General features: G+C 36.4%; 1 protein-coding gene across 1 annotated transcript; it reads right to left on the bottom strand.

Moving 5' to 3' along the window:
- Nucleotides 1–881: 881 nt before the first annotated feature.
- LOC128988897 (calsyntenin-1) lies at nucleotides 882–26132 on the bottom strand. Its single transcript, XM_054410662.1, has 17 exons — nucleotides 25904–26132; nucleotides 21716–21873; nucleotides 20612–20733; nucleotides 17521–17729; nucleotides 15761–15907; nucleotides 13641–13832; nucleotides 13040–13300; nucleotides 12159–12286; nucleotides 11301–11478; nucleotides 8992–9165; nucleotides 5748–5880; nucleotides 4797–4990; nucleotides 3823–4010; nucleotides 3213–3329; nucleotides 2563–2782; nucleotides 2008–2180; nucleotides 882–1608 (listed from the first exon to the last, which is right to left on the bottom strand). Exons 1-17 carry the CDS (start codon nucleotides 26001–26003, stop codon nucleotides 1414–1416), a joined length of 2889 nt encoding a protein of 962 aa, XP_054266637.1. The 5' UTR covers nucleotides 26004–26132; the 3' UTR covers nucleotides 882–1413.
- Nucleotides 26133–26418: the final 286 nt, after the last annotated feature.

Genomic DNA, 26418 nt, shown 5'->3' with positions numbered 1-26418 from the left:
TCAATCTAGATGGCTCCTCTGTACAGACCTACACCTATATATTGTTATTAGTTAATAGTATTTTTTTAGACCAAAAAGCTTTCTTGCGTTATTGTTTATTCCACACTTTGACAAAACAACACATAAGGTACAAAGATTCCTAATGGACTCGGACAACCGGATGTACAACATTTCAGATAGCTGCATAGCTCAACTCAACAAAATAAACATTCGGGTTTAAAGCTCTCCCTATGCGGCCGATCTAATAGTTCTATCCAAAATAATCAAATGGTACCTATACTATACAAAAATTTTCGAACATCCGTTAACAAAATAATTTATTCTATACATCGGTAAATAGTAAACAAAATTACTCAACGATTTGAAAATGGAATGTAATACTGAGAGAAACGGAATAAAAACGAGAATACACATTTATGAGGAGTGACAGTGTCGATCTACTCTAATATAGCACAGGTCTAAGATATCAAGCTAGGTGATGATATGCATAAAAATACATGTTTCTCTTACATACAAATAGGTTAGGACCTAAACAAAATAGCTCCAGCCTGCAACAACCGTACAAGTAAAAAAATATCTTACAGCAATTTCAACATTGAGAACACATTTCAAATGAAAACCGACGACAAAAATTTATTGTTATTTATTGCAAAACCGAGTGATTTCCAGTATCTAGGCAGTTCTGTGCAATAATCCGTGTAACTACTATTAGTTAAGTGTTTCCACACACTTCTAAATAACGCTAAATTAAAATTAATACGATTATTGTTTTGTTCAGTATCGCAACCCGAGTATTAATTACCCTCGAACCGTAAGCCTATCTAAGATTAAAGAAATGGCACTTACAAAAATGAGAAAATAAAAGCTTTACGACCTTAGCGTATTTTATTTTTATTCGACTTACAATTAGCTTACTGGCAAGAATTCCTTTACAATAAAGATTTCACTATCGTAGAATCAGCTGCTTAAGGTTTTTATGTAAATGCTTGTACATATAGAATCATATTCCGCCATAGTTCTACCATTCTGAATTTATAAGTAATTTACACATTTTCATACAGATAAATTCGTAACGTTAAACAAATAAAATAATATCAATAATAAGGTAATGTTCATACCTTAAATAATACTGTTTGATACTTTGTTAAAAACAATAAATGCAAATAAATAAGGATAAAGGACCTAAATATATTTCACAATATACTTAAAGGACGATATTCTCAATTTCCGGCGTCACCCTGTATTACAATAATTAAGAAAAAAAGGAAATACCTACTATTTGTATAATATGTACAGATTAAGTAGTAATTTTGTTGATCGTGTCTGTCCAGGTTTTAGTCTAAGCACCAGCCAATAACAACAAAAACCCAAGTACAACGACTGACGAGACGGGGTGTAGTAGCAACTAAGGGTTTAGATGGCGAGGGTAGAGTTGTCCCATTCTAGATCCTTTACTTTGCTCACAGCTGGACTTTCTTCTTCTTCATCGGTGGAGTCAAGGTCGTCGTCATGGTAACTCGAGTTGTCGTCAGATGATTCATCGTCGTCAGGTGCAATGTGGGACTGACCATGAGAGCCAGGCTTGCCGCCACGAGGGCTCTCTAGTTGCTGCACATACATTAAAAATGAGAACAGTGGTAGTTGGACGTTGTTTTTGAAGGGATACTTTTCAAACAAAACTAGGAAGAGACCCAAATGCACAAACTAGCTGACTCCATTGCATACGATGACTGTGCATTTTAGCTGCACAGGTACAGCCTTACAAGAAAGTAAAACACTATATTGTATACCCATTTAAAACCAATGGCTGCAGATTTTTTTTGCCTTTTCATTGTAAGGTCAATCCTTGTATACAGCCTTGATGACAGTTAATCAAGAAGCTAAGGATTAAATTATAAATTGATTTAACTCCACTTTTAGATTTGCTACACAATGGGAGGTGTGTTACTTGAGATGATTGAAAACTACTGATCCGTTGACTTAGTCTACATGAAGGAGTTAAGTTACCTCCATTGGGTTGACAGTGATTGTAAGTGCCGAGTCGTCCCAAGCCATCTCAGTGTCCTGTATCTCCTCCTGCGTGGCTCGGTGATGAGCAGCTCTGATGCGTACAACTCCCAGCACAATCATGAACAGCAGAAACCCGACACATACCACAATAATTATGGTCACAGCGTGGCCTGTCAACACATTAGGGATTGTCAAATTTAAGAGTACAGAATCTTGAAACCAAATCCATTTTTGGTACTACCTACTTAATTAATTAACTTAATTTGGGATCAATTCATAACTTATGATCAACTTAAAACCATGTTAACAGAAACTGTCATCTCTTCTGATCGCTAAAATCTGTGATCATCCATCACAGATTTAACCATTCCTTTGATAACCTCTGGGTCCACAAATTGTCGAGTTAGTGAGGTTTTACTTTATAAAGTAAACTTGGCTACATAGTTTGATGTCTACTAATATTAGGAATATTGTTTAATGTTCCAAGATATTCTAAGCAAAATTAGTGCTCAATCAGAATAATTAAGTTTCCGGATAAACCGAACAACATACTTGATGGTGCAACAACAGCCTGAGCTGAGTCGCCCAGTTTGGCGTCCAGGTAGTGGTCGACGATGGTGTGCACAGGAGACTTGACGTGTTGCTGACTCAACATCAGATGAGCTGGAACCTGCTTGTCAACTCCCACTACCAGACTGTGGGCAGCCGGTTCAGTGGACGGGGCGACAGACGCAGCCTTGGGTGTGGGCACTCTTGGGTGGATCACAGTCAGCTGCAAAGAACAGGGAGAGGTTTTTTATGTCAGTCAACAGTTAGAGAAGTTAAAGATGTTCAAAATAATGAATAATACAAAATAAAATAAACTGGAAAACTTCATAAAAATGGAGAGACTTATGATTCCCATATTCATCAAACAGGTTCTGAGAACACTTTCTTAGACTGTGTGTTAAATATCAGGAAAGAGGGTGAGGGTATACTAAATATGATATAAGCTATATTTAAAACAAGGGGATTTTGTATTTTTGTCATTGTATGAAGAGCAAACCTGCCAAATTACATCCAAACCAATAATTATTATTATAAATTATCGTTGTCCTCTAAATTAGATTATTCAACAATTTTAAATTTAAAAAATCTTAGTGCAAACAAAAGAACATGAACTATGTACATTGTTAATAGTATCTACAGAGAAAGATACTTACAGTCTGGACATACTCATTGCTGAGGAATCGTCCATTCATCTCTGAACAGATCAGTTTGAAGACCCTGTTGAGGTAGTAAGCCGGCTTGCGATTGGTGTATTGTATCTGACGCAAGACCTGAAAAGAGAAATATATTGTACCCCTGTATAGGTAGGAATTGTTAGTTAATGTTGAAATAACTCCCTTCAAACTGACAGTTTAGTAATCAACTAATTATACTTTTAGTGCCCTTAAGTCATAGAGAATTATCTTCAATGTTCACAGTTTTTTTTTATTTAAAAAAATATCTCCTTGAATTTTAAATACCGCAAGCTGGTCACTTAGTAGATTATGAAATTGTGCAAGTTCAGTAAATGAACTTCTTGAATTTCTTTCTGATTTGACTAAATAAAGTAGAAACATACACCATCACCTTTATGAGGATGAAAACTTTTTTTCCTGTAAATAACAATTCTATTTTAGCGACCCCAATGAAAAATCTGCAACTTGGAATGCCTGTAAAGTTAATCAGGGACTGTTTGGTGACTTTCAAAACCACTTAATAAATCATAGACTTTAGTGAGACTTTCTGACCAGACACATTGAGGTAACTACGACAGCAGACACTAACCTCTTCGTAGTTGTATATGATGTCGCTGCCAGACACAGTAGCTCCGTCTTTGCTGATCTTGGCTGTGATGCCGAACTGTGTCAACATGTTCTCTGGCAGAGTCAATGTTTCATGGTCAGGGTTCAATGAGGGATACACCGACACAATACAAGAGTCCAGCTTCTTCTCTATCACACTCATTGGCTCTCCTGCACAGAGGGGTTACATATTATGATTCATTGTAAGTTCTTCTTACTCCTACAGAAAACTTTCTTTGGGAAATGAAGATGGAAATGAGGACAGGAAGAATTTCACCAAGAATCGAATCCAAAACTGATTAATTAGTTCAAATAAGGATATAGTTATTTGCAGTTGATAGCTCCTGAACTGAAACAAATATGACTACCTTAGGCTTCTTATTTTGTCCCTACAGTTTCTTGCATGATTGTTCGCCAAATGTTTTGTTGAAGTTGAAGCATCAGTTTTTAAAATCGTACCACCTGATGACGCTACAGCAATAGTAAAATGTGTTGAACAATCAATTACCCTTGGAACTGTTGAGACAAGGTAAATAAATACCCCACATTAGTCATGGCAGTAATTCATTAAGAAGAGTTCAGACAGATTCAATAATACTTTTGACTAACAATCTACAATTTATTTTATTTTTTTTTTAATTTTATTATTTTTTTCAACGCCAGTGGCATTTCACGTGAGAGTTACGAGATAAATGTTTAGTGAACGAAACAACATTTTCTCTCAGAGTGGTTTAAATTCCTCACAATGTCTAACCATGACCATAGTTTTTGGAGGAAAACACTTGGGGTGAAATATCACAAGTTGGGGTGAAATATCAAGCTGATTGTATTGTGAACTCTTTGTGTACATTCAGATTCAACTGCCTTTGAAATCTTTTCTGTATCCATTCCTTCTCCCTTAAAGTTGTCCACCTCTAAGTTTCAAGGGACAGAGTCACTTGAGATGTGAGTACTCACCATGTTTCCACATCTTGCCAGTAGGCTGGACGGTGATGTGCAGGTCAGTGAACACTCGTACTCCGTTGCGGAAGTCCTGGTAGTCCCGGGCCAGGTTGCTGGTTCCGTTGATCTCTATGCTGGGCTGCTGTGGCTGTAGGACCATGATGTAGCTTTCTACTGGAGGAACCTTGATGGGACGGCCACGGTCACACCTGGAGTATCACATTGATTTAATTGACTTAACTAAAGGAGAATGTTTATCGATGACAAGAGAGTTTAAAACCACAATTAACACAAAAACTTATCAACATTACCAAAAAATGCATATTTTTTATATTTTTACGGCATTTGTTGAAATACATTTATTTTTTCATAAATACATTTATTTTTTCATAAATACATTTATTTTTTCATAAATACATTTATTTTTCAAAAATACATTTATTTTTTCATAACAAATTTATATTGGTGTTGTTATCTACAATTTCCTTGTATAAAGACTCTAGGTGTAATGGAGGAATTGGTCATTTTTCTTTTTTTATAAATAAAATATTGTTTTAGGGTAATGACGCAGCATGTCTTGATGAGGATGCTGCTGCAGGCCGAACCTACTAGAGAGGCTTTGTTGATGAGGCCAACTTTAAACTGGAGTGTAAGTAACTACTTTAGTAGGTATAACGATATGACATGGGCATTAGGGTTTAGATTTTAACTATGTTGGATAGGATAGCACGCTTACCAGGAAAGTTTCCAACTCAATTTTTCCTTTGTTGAAAATGCTATCACTGATAGTTAAATATTTTAACTATCGTATACCGTACAAGATAACTTTTTTTTTGTTTCTTGAGGATAGGCTCTTTTCCAAGATTGCTAAAAAAAGTCTTGACAGATGATTTGAGTTTTAAAAGGCTGTTTTAGTGGTCCAACTACTGTTCAAACAAAACATATGATAATCGCTGAAATACTCACATTACGGTGGTGGAGAGATGTAGGTTACGGCGACCGGGTGTCGGGAACTCTCGGGAGTTGCTGTAACCGATCTTCCTCACCAGAACCTCCAGGTTGGTCTTGTTGTCTCCCTCGATACTCAGTTCCGTCAAATCTGCAAGATCACACTCAAAAATCAAAACTGTGACTTTAACTTTTTCTTTCACGACATGAATTTCTAAAAATACGTCTATTGTGCATTTGTGACAACACAAAATTATATCATATCACTGACAAGTGAAAAATGTTGCCTTTGGATGTGTAGCGGCTCGCTACAAGACAACAGCGCAAGTCACTTGACTCAGTTAGGTGCACGTGCAGGCTCTCCGAAGCAAGCGAGCGCGGCAACTGACGGAGTAGTCGTAGTGTCGTGTGGTCGTCGGGCGGAGATTCAACATTCGGATAAGTAGTAGCTTTAAGACTATGAGTAGATAATTAGATAGGGGTTGGCGAAGGGTGTAGGCTAGGGTAAATTGAAATTAATTGTGTAATTTATTAGGTTCACCAATTGGTCGTGGTCTGGTAATCAATATTCCAAATTTAGAATTCACTTTTGCTACATCTAGTTACTTTTCACGAATCAGAATAAGTCCAGATATATAATAATTTCTCTGTTCACTACATTTTAATTAGATATATTAAGGAACGCGGCAGCGTTCCGCCCCGCCAAGTCCCCCAGCGGTACACAGCTGCTGCAGTGTATATATACATGACGTGACAAAGTGGCTTTTTTACTCGTCTATAGCTCTGAAGAAACAAAAGCTATTAAAATAATTGTTCATCCACTGGATAGGGGCAATCATTCTTGGCAAAATAAAAAAAAGAATTTAAAAAAAGGTTGTGTTTGAGCCAAGAAAAACTAGTTTGAAAATTCACAAATTTTCCGTGTTCTCCTTCTTCTCCTTAAATGTTGACGGACCTACAGCCCAAACCACTGGCTCAATTTTAATGTTTTTTATGTTGTTTGAAAGCCCTTAGCGTGTAGATGTGCCTTTTGAGGGTCACAAGTTGGTGCGTTGACCCATAAACCCTTGGCAAGCCCTCAAAGTACGATTTTGGCCCATTTAAATAACATGGGATTAAAATCAAAACAAAAGAAGGATCAGCTGCGATTAAATCTCAATTAATTTAAAATGTTAGAGAAATTCATAGGATCAGCTGAAAAATTATTTTAAAACTTTTATAAAGTATTTATTTCAGGTATACCGAATGATTTGAGCTACTTACTATATTAAATTACTTAGAGCAGTGATATTCCCCGATACTTTCCATTGAAAAATGCAGTGTACCGATGGTACACTGGTACAGCAGCTCGTCATTTTTAACAGTTTAATACTACTTATCAAAACATATGAAACCTAGGAACTTGAAACTTAGTACTAGTACTAAGGTTAGTTTTAACATTGTTTTTTCATAATATTGCCAAAATTTATTTAACTAAATAAGGTTAGTTTTATGTTTTGATACACTAAAACAAATAAAACAATCAAGAAAATCCTTCTACGTATGTTAAACAAGCAAAAAAGTGAATGTAAAAAGTGATATGTAAATTTAGGATAAAAATGAGTTTTTCAATATTTGTTTTGTCTTATGCTATTTCTAACAAACCTAATCTGTTTGATTACATTTTTACTTCTCTAATAAGGGCTCAATTTACACTAGTCTTCAGATATACGGGTTTAATTATCGGAACACTTATGTAACACCAATGCATTTTATGTGTAGTTGTGCCCTGGTCTATATATAAGAGAAAAGAGGATTTTTATTTTAACTGTTAATTTTCTACAAAAATAAATACAATCTAACAAAAAACCACTAAGTGGTAACACTTCCCCCGCCAAGTCAGCAACCCAAAAAAGACAATAAATCACCACTTTTCCGCCAAGTAAAACAATGTAATGTATGTAAGTTTGGCCACTTGGCGGCAGACTTTTGCTTGATCACTTTAAAAAATACCATAAAATTAGTTTCATTGAGCAAGTATCTCTCCCAATAGTACATTGCTAGATGAGAGCTTATCATAATAGTGATGGTTTTATATTTACTGATTACCTCGAAATTATTATACTTAGTTGGACTAATTAATTAGAGAAGTTGATTTGTGAAATTATCCACCAACGTAACTTTAATGAAAAAAAACAAGCAAAAGTCTGCCGCCAAGTGGCCAAACTTACATACATTACATTGTTTTACTTGGCGGAAAAGTGGTGATTTATTGTCTTTTTTGGGTTGCTGACTTGGCGGGGGAAGTGTTACCACTTAGTGGTTTTTTGTTAGATATTAAATAACATAAAAGCTGGCTGTGATATGCAGCTAAGGTAATATTGTGCATTTTGACGAGGTAGTTAGCTTCTTTGCAGTAGAGTTGAACAACGACAGGAAATGTGCGTGATTTTGTAGTGGTAAGAGGGAGGTATATAGGGCCCAGGTATCTTTATTTATACTCATACTACTCCATATCACCACATATGGTTTAATCAATGAATAAAATTCTTAAACCAACCATGGATTATTAAATGTTGGGTAACTACATCAGAAGGTTCATTGGCTGAGTGAGTCAAGCCAAGTAGCTCTCGAGCCTTGTCTACAATCTACCAAACCTTTCTCCTGATGTCTACTATACAGGGTGTACACGTACCACTGTTGGTAAGTAGCTCTCGAGCCTTGTCTACAATCTACCGCACCTTTCTCCTGATGTCTACTATACAGGGTGTACACGTACCACTGTTGGTAAGTAGCTCTCGAGCCTTGTCTACAATCTACCGCACCTTTCTCCTGATGTCTACTATACAGGGTGTACACGTACCACTGTTGGTAAGTAGCTCTCGAGCCTTGTCTACAATCTACCGCACCTTTCTCCTGATGTCTACTATACAGGGTGTACACGTACCACTGTTGGTAAGCAGCTCTCGAGCCTTGTCTACAATCTACCGCACCTTTCTCCTGATGTCTACTATACAGGGTGTACACGTACCACTGTTGGTAAGTAGCTCTCGAGCCTTGTCTACAATCTACCGCACCTTTCTCCTGATGTCTACTATACAGGGTGTACACGTACCACTGTTGGTAAGTAGCTCTCGAGCCTTGTCTACAATCTAACGCACCTTTCTCCTGATGTCTACTATACAGGGTGTACACGTACCACTGTTGGTAAGCAGCTCTCGAGCCTTGTCTGCAATCTACCAAACCTTTCTCCTGATGTCTACTATACAGGGTGTACACGTACCACTGTTGGTAAGCAGCTCCATGCCGGGCTCCAGCAACTCCATGGCTGGCACCTCCAGACTCTCCTTACACTTGTGTAGACAGGTCAGCACTGCAGGCTTCTCTAGCTTGTTCAACAACACTGACAGTCCAGCCAGATAGCCCTGCAGATGGTGCTTCATCTTGTTCTCTGATCCTGCAACACACGCACAAAACTTGTATACTACATCGAGTTTAAAAGGAGGAAGATGTTCAAGTGGGCAATGGAAGAAGATAAGGAAACAACAAAATTGGATTAGGGTAACATTTATGAGGTGAAACAATGCTACTTAACCCTGAAAATTCAGACCTATTTCAAAAGAAGGAATACACACAATCAACTTACCAAATAAAAAAGTTCCAGACAACTAATGGCACACAAAAAGTTCACATATAGTTAATTTGATAGTTCAACCTAAGTGGAGTGCTTCTTCACAATACGTAGCATGTCTAAGTAGATTCTACTACTCCTCCTACAGAAGCCCGCTTGTAGGGGGGAATTATCAAATTAAAACGAGAAAGTTCAAAACTAATTAGATGGATTTATTTTGGAAATGGATAGGGTTTAGCTATCTTGACTGAACAAAAACCAAAGGTTTTTCAACTTCAGCAAAATATTTCATCTCAATTCAAGACTTCTTCCGGGAGCATTTAATTTTTCCTAGGATACTAGGCTTTTCATAGGTATTACTTCAGGCTAGGCCTAGGGGTTGTGCAATTTTCTCTTAGATAAAATCCATTGGTGATTTAGCAGGATTTATCCTCAGGCACTGAAGACTCTAGCAATAGACCAGCTCCTGCTTTTCAGGGAATTGATTTGCTCAGGTAATCTAACTAAACTCTATCTCATTTTAAAATGAAACTTTCTTTAATGTGAATATCAGGGTGTCTAGTTTATTTCCATTATAAAATTCAAGACTAATTCCAGACTTTTTAAGACTTATTCCAGATTTTTCAAGACTAGTTTTTTCCACAATTAGGGGGTGTAGATACCAAAATGTATCGATTCTCGATTCCTGATACCGATACCAGTTTTTATAGCTTAACCAAATTTTCTAAATAATACTACACCAACCCCTGTCTTTGTCATAAAGTAGTATTATGATAATGTGGTGTTTTCAAGTAAAGAAATAATGCAGCAATAAAAAATTCTAACTAGCAAATTTGTTTTTTTTTTATCATGAAATCTTCCGCGTACCGTACGTTTAGAAATCATCATTGACTGCAGCGGTTACAGAACCATCATCGTCGTCTCCCGCGGTCACGGAAACGTCATCGTCATCTCCCGCAGTCACGGAAACGTCATCGTCGTCGTCCGCAATCGCGGCAAAATCATTAACATTTCCCGCGGCCGTGTAGACATCATCGTCGTCTCCCGCGGTCACGGAAACGTCATCGTCATCTCCCGCAGTCACGGAAACGTCATCGTCGTCGTCCGCAATCGCGGCAAAATCATGAACATTTCCCGCGGCCGTGTAGACATCATCGTCGTCTCCCGCGAACACGGAAACGTCATCGTCATCTCCCGCGGTCACAGAAACGTCATCGACATCTCCCGCGGTCACAGAAACGTCATCGTCGTCGTCCGCGATCGCGGCAATATCATGAATATTTCCCGCGGCTGTTTAGACATCACCGTCATCTCCCGCGGTCACGGAAACGTTATCGTCGTCTCCCGCGGTCACGGAAACGTCATCGTAATCTCCCACGGTCACGGTAACGTCATCGTCGTCATCCGGGATCGCGGCAAAATCATGAACATTTCCCGCGGCTGTTTAGACATCACCGTCATCTCCCGCGGTCACGGAAACGTTATTGTCGAGGTCCGCGATCACGGCAAAATCATGAACATTTCCCGCGGCCGTGTAGACATCATCGTCGGCTCCCGCGGTCACGGAAACTTCATGGTCTTCTCCCGCGGTCACGGAAACGTCATCGTCATCTCCCGCGGTCACGGAAAGGTCATCGTCGTCTCCCATGGTTTCGGAAAACGTCATCGTCGTCGTACACTATCGCGGCAAAATCGTGAACATTTCCCGAGGCCGTGAGGACATCGTCATCATTGGCTTTCGCGGTTACGTAAATGGAAGACGACGATCGCGGCAAAATCATAAAAATTCCCGACTTTGAAATCAAATTTAAGACTAAATCCCGACTTTTCAAGACCATTATGAAATTCAATACTAATTCCCGACTTTCCCGATTTTCCCGACTACTAGACACCCTGGAATATGCAACCCAAGTTAGCCATGGCTCTGACCAAGTTTTTAGAACAATCTAACACTGACGTACCCTGCCAGCAAGCTCCCACAGTAAGAGTGGTGTTGATTCCCTTAGTGGGGTGCAGAGGCCAATCATCAATGATCTCAGGGTTCTTCTTCTCATTCTTGAACAGAGTTCCGTCTACATACAACTGCACCTCCGGGAACCTGACGAGGACAGCGTAGTGATGCCACTCATTGTCACATACCTAAGTTAGACAAGAGAAAGAAATTAATTCTGGTAAACTGGTATGTAAATTTAAACATATCAGTGTAAACAATTTAAGTTTTAAGCACACAATATTTCTTTAAACCCAAGAACCATAATTGTAAAAGAAATTAACATAAAATACAATTATTTGGCCGGTAGAGAGATGGATGTGTAATTTTTGTTATTTCTCATTATGACTACATTCTTTGACTATCCACATAACTAGACATTCCATCACCATGTTTAAGTTGTCTCCAGTTTATTTTTTATTTTTATTATCTAAATCACTGTAGTTGATGAGAGCCACAAACAGATTGCATTGGTGTTAATTACCGCTTTCTGTCGAATACATGTACATTTTACCAAGTCAAACTGATGGATTGACTTATTGTGAGCTATAGCAACTGTGACCCATCGACTATGTCAGCAACCAAAAATAAGGTAAAAAATAAACTTTAGGGATTCTGTGACTGCCTCACACAACTATGTCCTTTTTAATAAAAATTTTCCGACAACTGCTCCATATACATGCGATGTCTAGTTCAGTATCCAATAGTCAAGTACATGCAGGGCAAGAAGACTAGTTGATAGGAATAATGTACTAATTTACATTGTTGATATATAGGGAAATGAGAGCAAATCCAGTTGAAATTCAATCACCAGTCAAATTCTAGTTACCTGAGGAAGCTTCCACCTCCACTCTGCCGGTCGGAAGATGTTCAGATCACCTTCAGAGAAGTCTCTCCTCAGCAATAGAATCAGTCTGCAGTTACGGACGAACCAGGCATAGTGGTGGCGGTTCATTTCTGCAAAGAATCTCAATGTTAACACAAACAAAACCAGTCTTGAGACAACATACTAAACGTGTTTGTATAACTTTATAATCTGTTCCTTGATTTCATAAATTTTGTGAATAATTAATTACCATTGACTACTTTGAACGCTGAGGAGCAGAGCAACATTACACTTCAGATCTATTATCAAATGATAAAAAACCCAATAAACAGATTAGTACTGTTTTTTTTTATATTTTTTATGTTGAGGACAGTGAACTGGCTAGTGGCTAGTATACCCAATGTGACATATTTGTGTTCAGATTTACTACTAAGAACTCATTAAAATTTTGTTGATTTAAAGAGGTTGACGGCCTCTTTTAACCTTGGACTTGAACGCTCAGACATATCCAGAACAACAAGTGGTGAACCGAGACAGTAAAAGAGTGAACTGTACTTAAAAATGTAGTAGCGAGCACCGAACCATCAACATCGCTACCTTTGTTTTGTGTACACCAGGCTACTGACTGAACCACCAACTCCACAATTATTTATGATTGTGTCATAAACCTTCAAATGTCCAAAGTATAGAAATGTCAGGAAACTCTGCAACTTAATATATTTTAACTCCTACTCATCTTTTACCAGGCCACTACTTCACTGTTTTTACACACTTGTTTAAGAAAATTTCAAACTAATCTGAAAATTACAGAGAAATTATCAAAATTATGTTTTTTAAATCCAATTATACCCTCTCAATAGTAAAAAAACAAATTAAATACTGACTGTGATCGTCAGCGCTGCAGAGGATGTGCTCCTTTGTGTGCTTGTCCTGGTCAGCGTGTGCCTTGTGCTTGAGCCAGGTGGACAGTGTGAATGTGCGAGCCAGCCCGTGGTCCAGCACCTCGGTAGGGATGGCTGCGGAGGTAGAGCCGTCAAACTCAAACATCTGATCACTCTCATGTCCCTCGTCTGTAGCTAGAGACTTGGTCCACTCCGGGCCGGAGCCTGGGGTCGGCAGCAGGTCTACGCTCTCACTGCTGGCTCCTGTACGACAAAGTTCAATACAAGCAATGTTTATTGTTTGTTTTGCTCACAATGATGACATGGTTACACAAACTACAAACAAAATTGGACCTTATCTTCAACACGGATTATATTTTATTTCAACATACAATTATATTTTAAATAAGAGTCTAGCTAGGAATTATTTTGAAGAGCGACAAAGATCATCTAGCTTACTAGAGTCATAAGGGACTAATAGATAGGCCCTACACAAATAAAATATTACAAAACATAACCCTGATATTTTGTCTTTATTTAGGTCTTCTTCAAAGAGTATAATAAAGAGAAATATTTTTTTTTATTCGTGCCTCTGGATACTGACCACACAGTTTGCGCTGGCTCTGGACGGAGTAAGTGTCGCGATCGCAGCCCTTGCCGATGTGTGACGTGGCCAGTGTCAGTTTGGTTTGGACGGAGTGAACATTGCAAGGGACGTCACACAACTTGAGCTGCGCAGTGGGGAACAGATCTTCCCTGCCAGAGCCGGGGGCGTAATCTACCCTCTCAGGGATACCTGCTCACAACACACATGGTCACATACTTGGCAAGGCATCAGACCGTTTCCTTTATTTGACAGAGTAACTATTGCAGATATAGAAAAATGTAGGAATTTAGTTTAAAACAACACAGGTGTCCAAGTTAAAGGATTTTTAGCAGAAACCCCTCTCAGGAATACCTGTTCCAGGAAAACAAGTTGATCAAACTAAATTTCAGTGACTTAAGCGGGGGGGGGGGGGGGGGGGGCAGTGACAAAAACGCACGACCTTTGTTACCTATGAGACAATAATTTTCAGTGACAAACATGAGATAATCAGGCATACAATATTTTGAGCTGTAATGATTTAAGCTGGTTGCCTACTCCCAAAATATGTCCACGCTCACTAATTCTGAACTATACATTAGTCATTGCTTGCAGGAAGGTTCAAAACAAAAGATAGGTCTGGGAATATCATTTTAGTTAGGCCTGATTTTCACCATGACTTTTGGGTCCTTAAAATGAAAATCTGTTACTTTTCAGTGACCCCTAGTAAAACAGTGGTTGTTAAGGGACTTTTTTTTATGTAAATAAGTTGTTTACTATTTATTACTCTTTAACTAGGTACTCCAACAAACAATGTATTAAAAGCGTTTGATTGGTTTAAATAGCAACCAGCAGTGATGATGATGGATTCAGATAAAACATCAGGTGGTTCGTTTAACACATAAAATCAAAAAGCATTGTTGGCCTTCACAAAAACCAAAGTAAAGCTTTAATACTTGCATAAAATAAAAGCAGATGATATAAATGACATAATGAAAATGTGGCAAATCCAAGGCAATTGCAGAATGGTAATGTTAAATTATAACCATCTGAATTTACTTATTTCTTGTAACAAATTGGATTGTGAAATAAATGTTCCAGTTTATAAAATAGGCTATGGTGTAATGATCAATCATACGAACTTGGATATTTAAATACAAGATATGATCTAATGGCTTTTTGAGTTATATTTTTGAATGATTAACATAATCATTGCAGCACAATTACACAAGTGTATTCAAAATAGAATATGAGGGCTTCAAAACCTACAAGTAAAAATTATGTACTAAGGGGGAAAAAGCTTGTCAAAGTACGAGGATTATCAGCTGCTGAACCAACCTGAGAGAGCAACACTTAATGTTTTGCCTAAATAATTTGATTACATCCATTAAACTAAGTGACCTGATAAAAAATGACATGATTAACCACAAAAAAAGCATATATTATCAAAAGGCAGTGAATTTCAGCGGCATTTCTAAAATGAATAATGTAGGTAAACTAGGTAAGTTATGTTGCAGCAATAATGACAAATTCACACCAAACTATGCAGTCCCCAAAAAATCCCAATTAAATCTGGTACAAACCACTTTTGTTGGACTCCAATATATCAAGACCAGATCTATTGGATAATCTAAACTATCCCGACCTAAAAAACATATATTAGTACATACAGTATTACTATTTAAGCTCGTAAGGGTATAATCAAATCAAATCAAAACATCTTTATTTATAAAATATCTTTTTATAACAGAAAAGCTAAATCTCACTTTGTTTTAAGATGTTCCGCAAAGAAAACCATATAACTGATAAATAAGGTATGTTAGTCATATTATTGACTAAATCATTAGAGTTGACTAAGAAATAAAAATAATTAATTATGAAAATTGGATAATATGCAATATATCACATACAATTTTCTCTCAATCATTGCCAATCAGCTTAAGACCTCTGGATGAAAATCTTCATACATTTTTGTGAAGATGAAATATTTTGTCACAAAAAATTAAACTACACCAATAACATTCTGTACAAACTCCAACAGTTTAACCACGGTACTTGTGATTGTGAACGGAATAACAGATAAAGTACTCTAACAAGGCTATCTGTTATTTGGATAATTTTAATTTACTAAATGACATTACCTTTCCAGCCGAGTTTGCATATCCGGTTGACTTTGACAGTAACCATGACAGGGACGGACTGTTTCATGCCGCAGTCGTAAGCGACCACTGAGAGAATGTGGTTGTGGCTGCGTTCATAGTCTAGCGGCTCAGTGTTGCGGATAGCTCCTGAAAGACAGAATTAAATGGTATAACTTTATATTTCAATACCACTTAGCTTAATCCGTGAATTAGAGCTTTGTAAGAAAACAAATCAGGTCAGGATGGAATGAAAATCATTCCAAATGTTGTGTCAGGGATTAAGTTTGGAAAATGACAGTATGGAGGGATTTCACAGCAATGGTGGAGGATTTTCACGATTTTGACCTTGATAAGTATTTCTGATGTGTTCAAAACTGACATTTTATAAACTATCGTTACCACTAAGCCTAAGTTTATCTACACCTGAACAAAAGATAATTAGGTATTTGTTGTTCTAATCACTATTACTTATTCAGTAAATTTTGTATTCAAACTTTTGCATATAATAAACTCATTACACGTCCCCTCCCAAAAATCAAGGGGAAAAAATCATTTCCCTTTTAAATTTAAAACGGCTGTCGAGGTGATCCCTACAGTGAAGTGATATTGATCTTCAATTGCTGAAGATTTACCTAACAAGATTCAAAGATTCAAAGATTTATTTCAACAAGAAACAAGATTGCACACTTGTACAGTTGACGTCAAGATACTAAGACTAATAAATTAACAAGAGTGAATATATATATATATATATATATATATCTAAAGATCAACAATGCCATCTATATAACTATAAACAAGGTAACAAGGTGTAAACATAACAGAGCAAGACTAGTCAATGTCAATAATTAATTACTGAAACTTTAATTAATTCTGGAACATTTAAAATATTCTTCCAAACTATAAAACGGGTTGTTAAGCAGCCATTAGACTAGATTTAAAGGACTTCATGCTAACATGGTGTGACTCAAGAGGTAACCTGTTAAACAATTTAATACCAAGATAAGAAAAGGATTCTTGTGTTTTTGCAAGCCTTGCCTGAGGTAAATCTAAGTACTGTCTCCTCCTGGTTAAATGGACATGAGTTTCACCTCTTAAAGCTATGGAACCTAGATTTGCTTTTACATGTAACAAACACTTAAAAATAAACAAGCTATAAACAGTTAAAATTTTTTTACTGACAAAAAGTGGTTTACAATGTGCATGGTAACTAGAACTTGTAATTATTCTAATAGCTTCCTTTTGCTTTGACAAGACTCTTTTCATGCCATGGCCACAGCCCCAAAGTAGTATACCTTAGCTTATAATGCTATTGAAAAAAGCAAAGTAAGCCATTCTCAAGTAGAATTTTGGTATACAAGTTTTTAGTTTTCGAAGAAGATGAACTACTCTTGATAGTCTACTTGTAACATTATTTATGTGGAAATTCCAATTGAGTTTTGAGTCTAAATGTATTCCTAACAGTTTTACATTCTCATTCACATGAGATAAGCTAAGATTCCTGTTTCTTAAGCTAAACAAAATAGACTGGGTTTTGCTACTATTTAACAACAAACCATTACTTTTAAACCATATATTACATTCAGAAATGCAATTTTCCATCTGACCCTTAATAGTTTCAATGTTGACATCATTACAAAAAAAGTTGAGTCGTCAGCAAAAATTATTGACTTACTGTAGGAACATAGGATGGTAAGTCATTAATCAAAACCAAGATAACACAAACTAGCTGCATTGCATACCAAAAATAAATAACACACCTTCATTGTCAATCACAAATGGCTGGTCACTGGTGAGGATTTCATATTTGCAGATGTCACCAAACTTGGGAGTACAGTCCCTGTCAGAAGCCTCCACTCGGAGTATCTCCTGGTACAGTCGCCCCTCGTCCACCTGCCTGACGTATGACGGCTCAAGGAATGCAGGAGCGTACTCATTGATGTCCACCACGGTGATGTGGACGGTTGCACTGGAAATGTTGAAAAGATCATCTCATTTATCCGGTTTAGAAACTGAATAGGGAATTGAGACTAGTAAATAGTGGAACTTTAGAATGGGAAAATACCTAAACACATTTAAAATATCCATCATTTAACCCTTGGCATACCTTACCAAAGTTAGCTTTGGCCATATATAAAAAGTGTGGGGATAAAAATATTAAACACTTGATTTGTGATAATAGATTTTATAACCATACAATTACATGATCATTTGGTTTTTCCATTTCTTTTATCACGAGGAGAGAGTCTTCTAATATTCAAACAGTTTTTTCACATAAAAGACCAATCTTTTTAAGTGGACTCCAAAACCCCAAGTCATTCTAAAAGTCATGTCAAAACTCATAGCTGAAACCCATTGCTGATTGGTGGGATTTGAACCTAGAACTCAAGGACTTATGTCCTGTGTTCCAACACCAGTTGAACCCCCAAACAATATGACCAGAATACTGTCTAATATTGAATCCTAGGCTTGTCACTAATATAATAACTTTCAAAACAGGCCTATATGTTTTAAGTATGGCACAATTTAGTCTTTAGATCTGCCTGGCAAACAATTTTTGAATTTCAATTCCAGTAAAGAAACCCCTGTGAGTGGTTTGTAAATGTCTGTCTGATTTCTACATCTTCATTTTCACTATGAATGTTTTTGTTTGCTTTAATAATTACTAACCAAACATATTTAAACATTATTTTGATCATTTGAATATTTGATGTGTAAATAAGTAAGGTAAACAATTGTTACTAGCTCTTTAAAACTTGTTCTGATATTATTATTCACTGTACTATGTTACAGGTTTCATATTTAATCTAAAAGGAGTAAAAGAGTACAATTTTCCAACTGTATGCTAGCTTAGCAAATATATTTTAAACCTCTTAACTAACATGTCTAGAGGAAAGTCTGGTGTTTGTAAAGAAATCATAATCTACAAACACCAATGAGTCGTTAACTTCTTAATAGTGTATTCAACTCAGAATCATAAGCTGCCTTGATATCAAAGGCAGAGTAATGGAAACTGTTTCATACGGTAAAACAGTAAATCATATTTCTGCAATTTAATGAAAAAATAAAACCCAACATATTAATTCAAGTTAATCTTTTGATTTTATGTACAAAGTAAACAATTGTTTAGTAATAAAATTACTGACACAAGGAGATAAGTTAAATTTATTTCAGAATTATTTTTTATAATTTTTTAAACATAAACTTACTACTTTCCCCCGCTATGGTAGTTAGGCATATATTTTTTTAAGTTTTCTTTCAAATAATTGATTATGGTAGACTTACTTGTAGGTTAAAGAAAAAAAGCGATTAAAAAGTTATAATATTCATTAATAAATTATTTTACAGGATGATAGCCTAAAAGTCGAGGGTAATCCAGAGCATATTACAAAGTGACAGTACTGAATATTCATCAAGCAGGACAGACAAGTATGTAGTAAAACAACCTGTTTAAAATAATAATTGCAAATTTTAATATGTTTCAAACTTGTTCCTACTCGTTATGAAGTTGCAGAACCTGTAAATACTACTACACACGTCAGACGTGTATGTCAGGAGAAATTGAGGAAACTGGTCAATAAAAACCTTGGCCTATCATACAGTCCCGGGGTCAGGAGAATATACGTCACTAGTTACACCTGGTCAGTAAATCTTGTAGTACAATGAGTGCCACAAACTTCAGTACTTTGACAGTGTCTGCAAGTTATTTATTGATCTTTTAGTGTCAATATGTTTTGCCACAGGACTCATAAGATGCATTGAGGAAAGGTCAAAGGGTCAAAAATCTGAATGAAAGTTGTATTTGCATAGGTGAGTTGGATTTTGAGCTTGCACAAAACCAAGATAGACATCTTAAATGTAAGCTCTTAAATGTAAGCCCTCTGGGGTGATTTGTTGATCGAATGTGCACTCAACAGCTAAGAGGTGGGACAGTAAAAGAATACTTTCAATAGAGAAAATTAACGCTGTAAAGAGCGAAATGATTAAATTTATAAACACACAACTAAAAATATATTTTAAAAATGATATGTAGGTTGACACTACTATATTTCTTAGTAAACAAGTAGGCCTAAATAAAAGTTGATAAAAAAAATCTAACTAAAAATAAGTTTAAAAACATTTTATTTACATATTTTTATATTAGTTTCAGTTATTTAGAGAAATGCATTAACTACGGTACTTCTTACATGTAATTATAAAAAAAGTTTGATAGCCTATCAGATCCTTAATTCTTACACAATGCCCAAAAATCAATATACTAGGGTCCACGAGAGTCTGCAGTTGGTGTCAGCCAATCACAAGACAGGGTTAGTTTGAGGTTGCCATATCGCCTGTTGACAACACTAATTAAAATATATTAAACAAAATTTTCAAATCAGCTGGTATTATTAGATTTGGCAACAACTTGCAATCCTCATTGGCTCCTTCTAAGTCACGTGGTAAAAGGCTCCTCCCCCAACTGCAGACTCTCGTGGACCGTATTTTAATAATGCTTGACCACTACTGTGGTGTTAAATTTACTTGAAGATCTCAGCTTTGTAAAAACTCAGCCCTTAAGGATTATAGGAGAAACACACTCGTATAGCATACAACAAAAGAAATGTTAACAACTTAGCACTACTGATCCACCATATCATAGGAGAAACTTAAGTAGCCTACATGAGAAGCAAGCGTTCAACCTACTTTAACGGAACAAAGAGGCTTCAAGATATAAACACAAAAATTGAGATGACATCTATACCCTCAAATAATTACTCAACTAGAAAAATCTCTGTTATGAAAAAAAGACTTATTTATGACATCACTATATTTCTCCTGTTTAAATTAAACAACAAAGATTATATGACTTACTTGTCAGATTGTTCGCCACTGCAGGACACAGCTGCAATGTCAAACTTGTAGTTCTTCCGCTTCTCACAATTGAGGACCCGGCGAGCTCTCAGTTCTGCCTCTCCTTCCCCCTTCAAAATGATCTGAACAAAACCAAACACACAACCTCACAACCAGAGGAAGATATTTGTCTTCATCCTAAGTTAAAATAAACATACAGTAGACTCCCTCATATCCGGGCACCTTTTAACCAGATAAGTTTTATCAGCACATCGATTTAAGCAGACTAGATCGGCAGGAAGTGGGCGGTACTGAAACGACTGATCTATTTAATCAGTCCGTTTTAACGAGTTTTTGGGGACGTCGGTTTAACCCCTTTATCTGGACTGGCCTCGGTCCAAGGAGTCCGGATTAGAGGGAGTCTACTGTATTCAACAGTAAATTGTAGTTAACAGGTTTTCACATAGGCCCTCAATAGATGTAAAGTAGATAAAAGTTTTTGCTGTACCTAGGGGTTTTCTGGTGAAAATTGTTTTTGATCTGAAGGCAGTCCAGTCGAGGGCAATGTTAACTTAGTATATAACTTAAAAGTTACTAGGCCTATTTAATAAACTACAACACGGAGGTGTTGGGGTGTGTCTTTAAAGGCTAAGACCAATGGAGGGTGAATGATGGTCATAGAACAGCTTGGATTTCAATGAGAAATCCAAAAAGTTTTGCACCATTTTGTGTGTGTTATTCTTGTTTAATAAACCATAGTTTAGATAGACTAAATAGGCTACATCATTCATTGGAGCATCACGTAACAAGCAGTGATTTTATTAGGTGTTGTAAATGTCAGTGGATAGTTGTTGTCAGTGCTAGATTTGTAAAAATTGAGATATCGGAACTGTTACCTATTTAAAGTGATTAGTACCTACTTATGCCAATATTTTAATCAAATCTTTCCGAAAAAGAGATAACGGAACTCCGTTTTGCCGCGTTCCTCCTCAAATCGAGCACTGGTTGTTGTTTAACAAAGCAAGATAGGGAAATAAGCAGAGTAGTAATAAGTTGGTCTAATTATGTTTTTTGTCTTTTGAAAACCATGTTGGTATGCTAGGTGGAGTGGTATAAATTACTCACCTCAAAAGGGGCTTCTCCATGATGTTTATTTACAATCCGGAAACTGCAGATGTCAGCCCCGACGCCCCTGATCCTTGGGGTAACTTCTACAAGAGTTTCATTCTCCTTAACCAGACCATGGTAGCCACTCTCCAGACTGTCAAGGTCCAGCCGGGGAACTGCAACGTCCAATCAGGTTGATTAACTTACTATTCTATACCAAGTTTGGTAAGGTCTAAATATGAAAATTCACAAGCTGGTTTACAACCTGCCTTCAGAAGAACACTGGAAAATTAGTTGAGTGTTGTTTCTCACAATCTAGGTCCTCTTAACAGCACTTGCATGCGTTGTGGCGCATTTCAAAGGCCACAAATGGACATTTTGACGCATGTTGCCACTATGGACTCATTAACATGCCACAACCACAATTAAATTACGAACTAAAAGTCATGTTTTTACACGGTTCTAACTTCATAAAAAACATAAGGCAATACAACAGTGCAATGGTTTTTGCGTCGCTTTCCGCTACACAAAGAGATTCCGAGAAATGGGCCTTATTGTTTTAAATTCAGGGACAAATTCATAGATATATTTCTGACTTAGTACCGCGAAATGGGGAGTTGCCTTCATATGGACAGTTGTGTCTAAATTAGGGGCTATGGCCCCTACAGGCCACTAGTTTTTGTTATTCTTATCATATTGGCTTATTATTCATATTATTTCTTTTTGTTATCATATGGTAACATTTATTTAATACCAGTATCAAACCCAATATTTAGGCCTAATTGATTGTCTGCACACAAGATTGTCTGCAGTTTAAGTCAAGATTTGGCAGTATCACAACACCACCAACCCCAACAAGTTAAACTTCTAGGCTTCACCATTATAGACAGGAAATTAAGTTGGCAACCTCAAATTGACGAAACATGCCAACAAGTTATCTAGAATTGTCTTTCTGCTGCGTAGGCTTAAGAGTAGCTTAAGTGATGCCTTTCTTATAAACATCTACCACGGACTGTTCCATGGTCACATCACTTACGCAGTGTTGGGGAAGCTACTTTTAAAATGTAGCTAGCTACAACTACTGCTACATTTCCAAAAAAGTAGCTTAGCTACAGCTACAGCTACAGTTCCGAAAAAGTAGCTAGCTACAACTACAGCTACAATGAAATGTAGCTACAGCTACAATTTTAGCTACTTTTCCAAAGACGTTACTTTTTATTCCATGCACATTAGGTAAATGTAAAATTAATTGCAACTACATTTTTACTGAACAAACATTAAAAAAATGTAAGTATTGTATGTAACATTAATTGGAAAACAAATTATTCCTAGATTGTATTTAATTTTTTGGCATTATAAACCTAACATTAAGTACAACAACAGAACCAAATAGTTGGGTGTCCCATCATATTTAGTACTTATTTTTAAATAGCCTATTGCATAATTTTTAATGTAAATTTCATTAAGTTCAAAGGACATACAACCAAACTATATTTTAAAAGCTCATTTTATTTCTTTAATATAGATTCATTTGTCTTATATCAACAATTAAGACCAATAAAACTGTAAAACGATTATTTAAAAATACATTTTTGTGTTACAGAGCCTAGCCTACTGAAATTGGAGTTTATTGCCTTTCTTTACTTTTAATGTTAAAAACGACATTGCTATAAACTTTTAAAGTGATAAGTTACTTGTTCTATGAATAACACTTTTCAATGTCAAGAAATCGTCCTTTATTGTCATTATGCATAGGGCAAATTGTGCTTCAACCTAGTTGGTACAGAAAACAGTATCCATTAACTTATCCAGAAATCGGCTTTTAATTTAAACATGTTGAAATTTGTAAAGTAAAAATAACATGTAGGCCTACTTGGCTATGTAACAAGTTGGCTATAGTAGGCTTGTTCTTGCAAGAACTAAACAGATATATTCCTAATAATTGAACTTGGAACTTGGTATTCGTCTTAAACCATAGCATAGCCTAGGAATTAATAGTCCTATACAAGAGCTGTTACCAGGAGCAAACTATGCTATTTTTTCAATGAAAGTTTCATGTTATATGGAGATTTTTTCGTTACAATTATCATTCAGTCTAGGCATATCTTAAATCACATCAGGTAATTTCCTCTTTGTTAGTTTAGTAAACCTTTGAAAAATCTTCGTAATCTAACCAAGGAAGGGCTTGTGATGATGAACCACAATCAACAGCTGAAGCAAAGGTTGATAGACCAGCTTTCTCATTATTTTAAGGTTTATTGTTGAACACTATCGGTATAATAAACAAACTAAATTGATTACTAATTTCCCTGTCAATCACTTGCAAGCATTCAATAGCTTAGCTTCTCTTCTTGTCACCGGTAACGTTTAAACGTCGTCTGCATCTAGCGATTTTATTTTATCTGACAGTAATCATAGAGTAGTAAATTAAGGAAATGAGAGCCAAAAATGTGGATAACACTCATTTAATGGCCTCCATGTCCACACAACGTTGTTATAGGGAATGAAACGGCTGCAACCAGCTGTATGAAGCCAAGAAAGTAAGGCCTATTTTTTTGAAAATCTCAGTTTGAAAGAGGTTGTTTCACGTAAGGTTGAGGTTATGATAAAAATCACTATCTCAAACAATGTTAATGTAGCGAGAAAAGTAGCTAAAATTCCGCTACAACTACTTTAAAAATGTAGCTAGCTACAGCTAAAGCTACAAAATCTTAAAAGTAGCGCGCTACTTCCCAACACTGCACTTACGGCATACTTCTCTGGGGCCATGCTTCAGGGTGTGATGAAGTGCTCAGACTACAAAAATCTGCCTTGAGAGCCATAACATCTAGCGCTCCTTTGGAACACTGTAAGCCAATCTTTAGAAGGCTAAAGGTGCATACTGTTATTGGGCAGTATATATTCTCCTCCCTTGTACACGTCAGGTCGAACGTTGAGCTACTAAAGACCAGAGGAGATGTTCACAGCTATAATACACGTAGAAGCAAAATTGACATCCCTAGATTCCGCCTCACTGGAACACAGCGCCGTTTTCCTGCTTTTTCTTGGAAGTTGTTCAACAAGCTCCCCCCAGAGACCAGCAGTCTTCCAGAAAAAAAGTTTGCCAGGGTTGTACGAGATAGGCTTCTTCAAGGAGCATACTAAGTTAAGTTACTTCGTGAGAGAGTATTTTGATGACAAATGGTAGAGTGCACAATCACCTCCGTAGTCACCCGCCAAGTTCTTATTTTTATTTTTGAAACTTTAAAATTTATTTTCTTGAAAGATACAAGTTTTATTTGTTGAAAATAATTAATATTTATATTAAAAAATTGACACAGTTTATCCAGCTATGCTGGTCAACAACGCAGCTTTGGTAATAAGGTAATACAAATCTACAGTAGGCTATACATCGTTTATCACAGGTTCTCTGCAGAACTGTAACTTAGGGCCTACCCCTTATAATTTTATCAAGCCCATTCCTTTAACATAAGTTAAGTTAGAAGATTTTCAAACTTAAATTTAATAAGCAACTTGCAAAAAGAAATATATAAAAATAGGCTAAATAAATTATATAAGTTTTAAAAATAAATAATTTAAATTTAAAAATGTTTTAAAGGACCATAGGTAGACAATTAAGATAGGCCTAGTAAAGTTAAAGATAGCTTGTCAGAATCAAGGAAAGGCACACGTTCCATTATCAGTGAGCAACTCCAATACCGTTATGTGTTTAAAAAATTCTCAATATAAATTTTCAACATTAAAAGCAAAAAATACATTTTGTTATAATTCCCCAAATTTGTACATCTAAGTATTGGAAACTGAAAAGCAAACCCCCAATAATAAACCTATAATGACAGAAAGATAATTCTTTTATCGGCTGCTATACAGTACAGTATTGGATTTAAATCCATCGTATATTACCTAATACAAGGCATACAAAGTTCTTAACCATGTAAATGAGTCAGAACTCAGAACGAAGATTTTAAGATTTCGGGGCTGAGTCAGGAACTCAACCATCCCCCCGATGTTAATTCCTCCTTCGTTTGGAGAAATCTGAGCAATAAAAGTATTATACGAAAACTGGGAGGCAATACTGTTTAGTACATTTTAAATAATCAAATAAACGTAACTTTAAAGAATATCAGCTTGGTAACAACTCTACGTATATTTAATGAAACAAACTAATACGACAAACCTATACCTACTCCCTTTACGAAAACCCACCTCCATTAGCGAATGTTTCTAAGGTGCCATTTGTTGTAGATGCTGCACATCCCAGGTAAACTGCAAGTAGTAAACACTTCTGGATCATGATTCGACTCATTCTACATCAATTCAAAGTATAAGCCACTGATTTAAAATAATTTTAAAACATATCTGCATAAGCCGAGGAAGGCAGCACAACACGGACCGATTTCTCTGAGGTGTTGGTGTACTAACTAATCTCAGAAGCTGACCTGCGTACAAAGAGTCTTGTACTGCGTAAAACTAGTTCGAGTGGTATGCCGACAGAAAGCGCTGAAGCACGGAACTGACGATGTTCAATTCATTTTGGTAAATTTCGAATTAAAATTGAACAACGCTGAATAAACCTGAGGGTAAACAGTTGAATATAATTAAAACTAAATATATGAAGGTCTTATCACACTATTATGGGTCTCAATTGTTTTCTTATATTGTAAAATGTCGCCATATGATACTCAGATGGTGCTGCAACCTGTAGCGGCTCTCCTGAAACT

The sequence above is a fragment of the Macrosteles quadrilineatus genome, unplaced genomic scaffold (genome assembly GCF_028750875.1).
Source record: "Macrosteles quadrilineatus isolate MER2022 unplaced genomic scaffold, UCM_ALF_1.0 Scaffold_3__2_contigs__length_128488019, whole genome shotgun sequence".
Classification (NCBI taxonomy): domain Eukaryota; kingdom Metazoa; phylum Arthropoda; class Insecta; order Hemiptera; family Cicadellidae; genus Macrosteles; species Macrosteles quadrilineatus.
This window is presented reverse-complemented; position numbering and strand designations above follow the sequence as displayed.

Excerpts from the sequence above, each read along its gene's own strand:
- LOC128988897 (XM_054410662.1), bottom strand. The coding sequence starts at position 26,003 with ATGAGTCGAATCATGATCCAGAAGTGTTTACTACTTGCAGTTTACCTG. Across the intron at positions 13,301-13,640 it reads GAGCCAGCGCAAACTGTGTG|GAGCCAGCAGTGAGAGCGTA; the intron begins GTCAGTATCCAG and ends TTTGTCGTACAG. Across the intron at positions 5,881-8,991 it reads GGAGCTGCTTACCAACAGTG|ATTTGACGGAACTGAGTATC; the intron begins GTACGTGTACAC and ends GTGATCTTGCAG.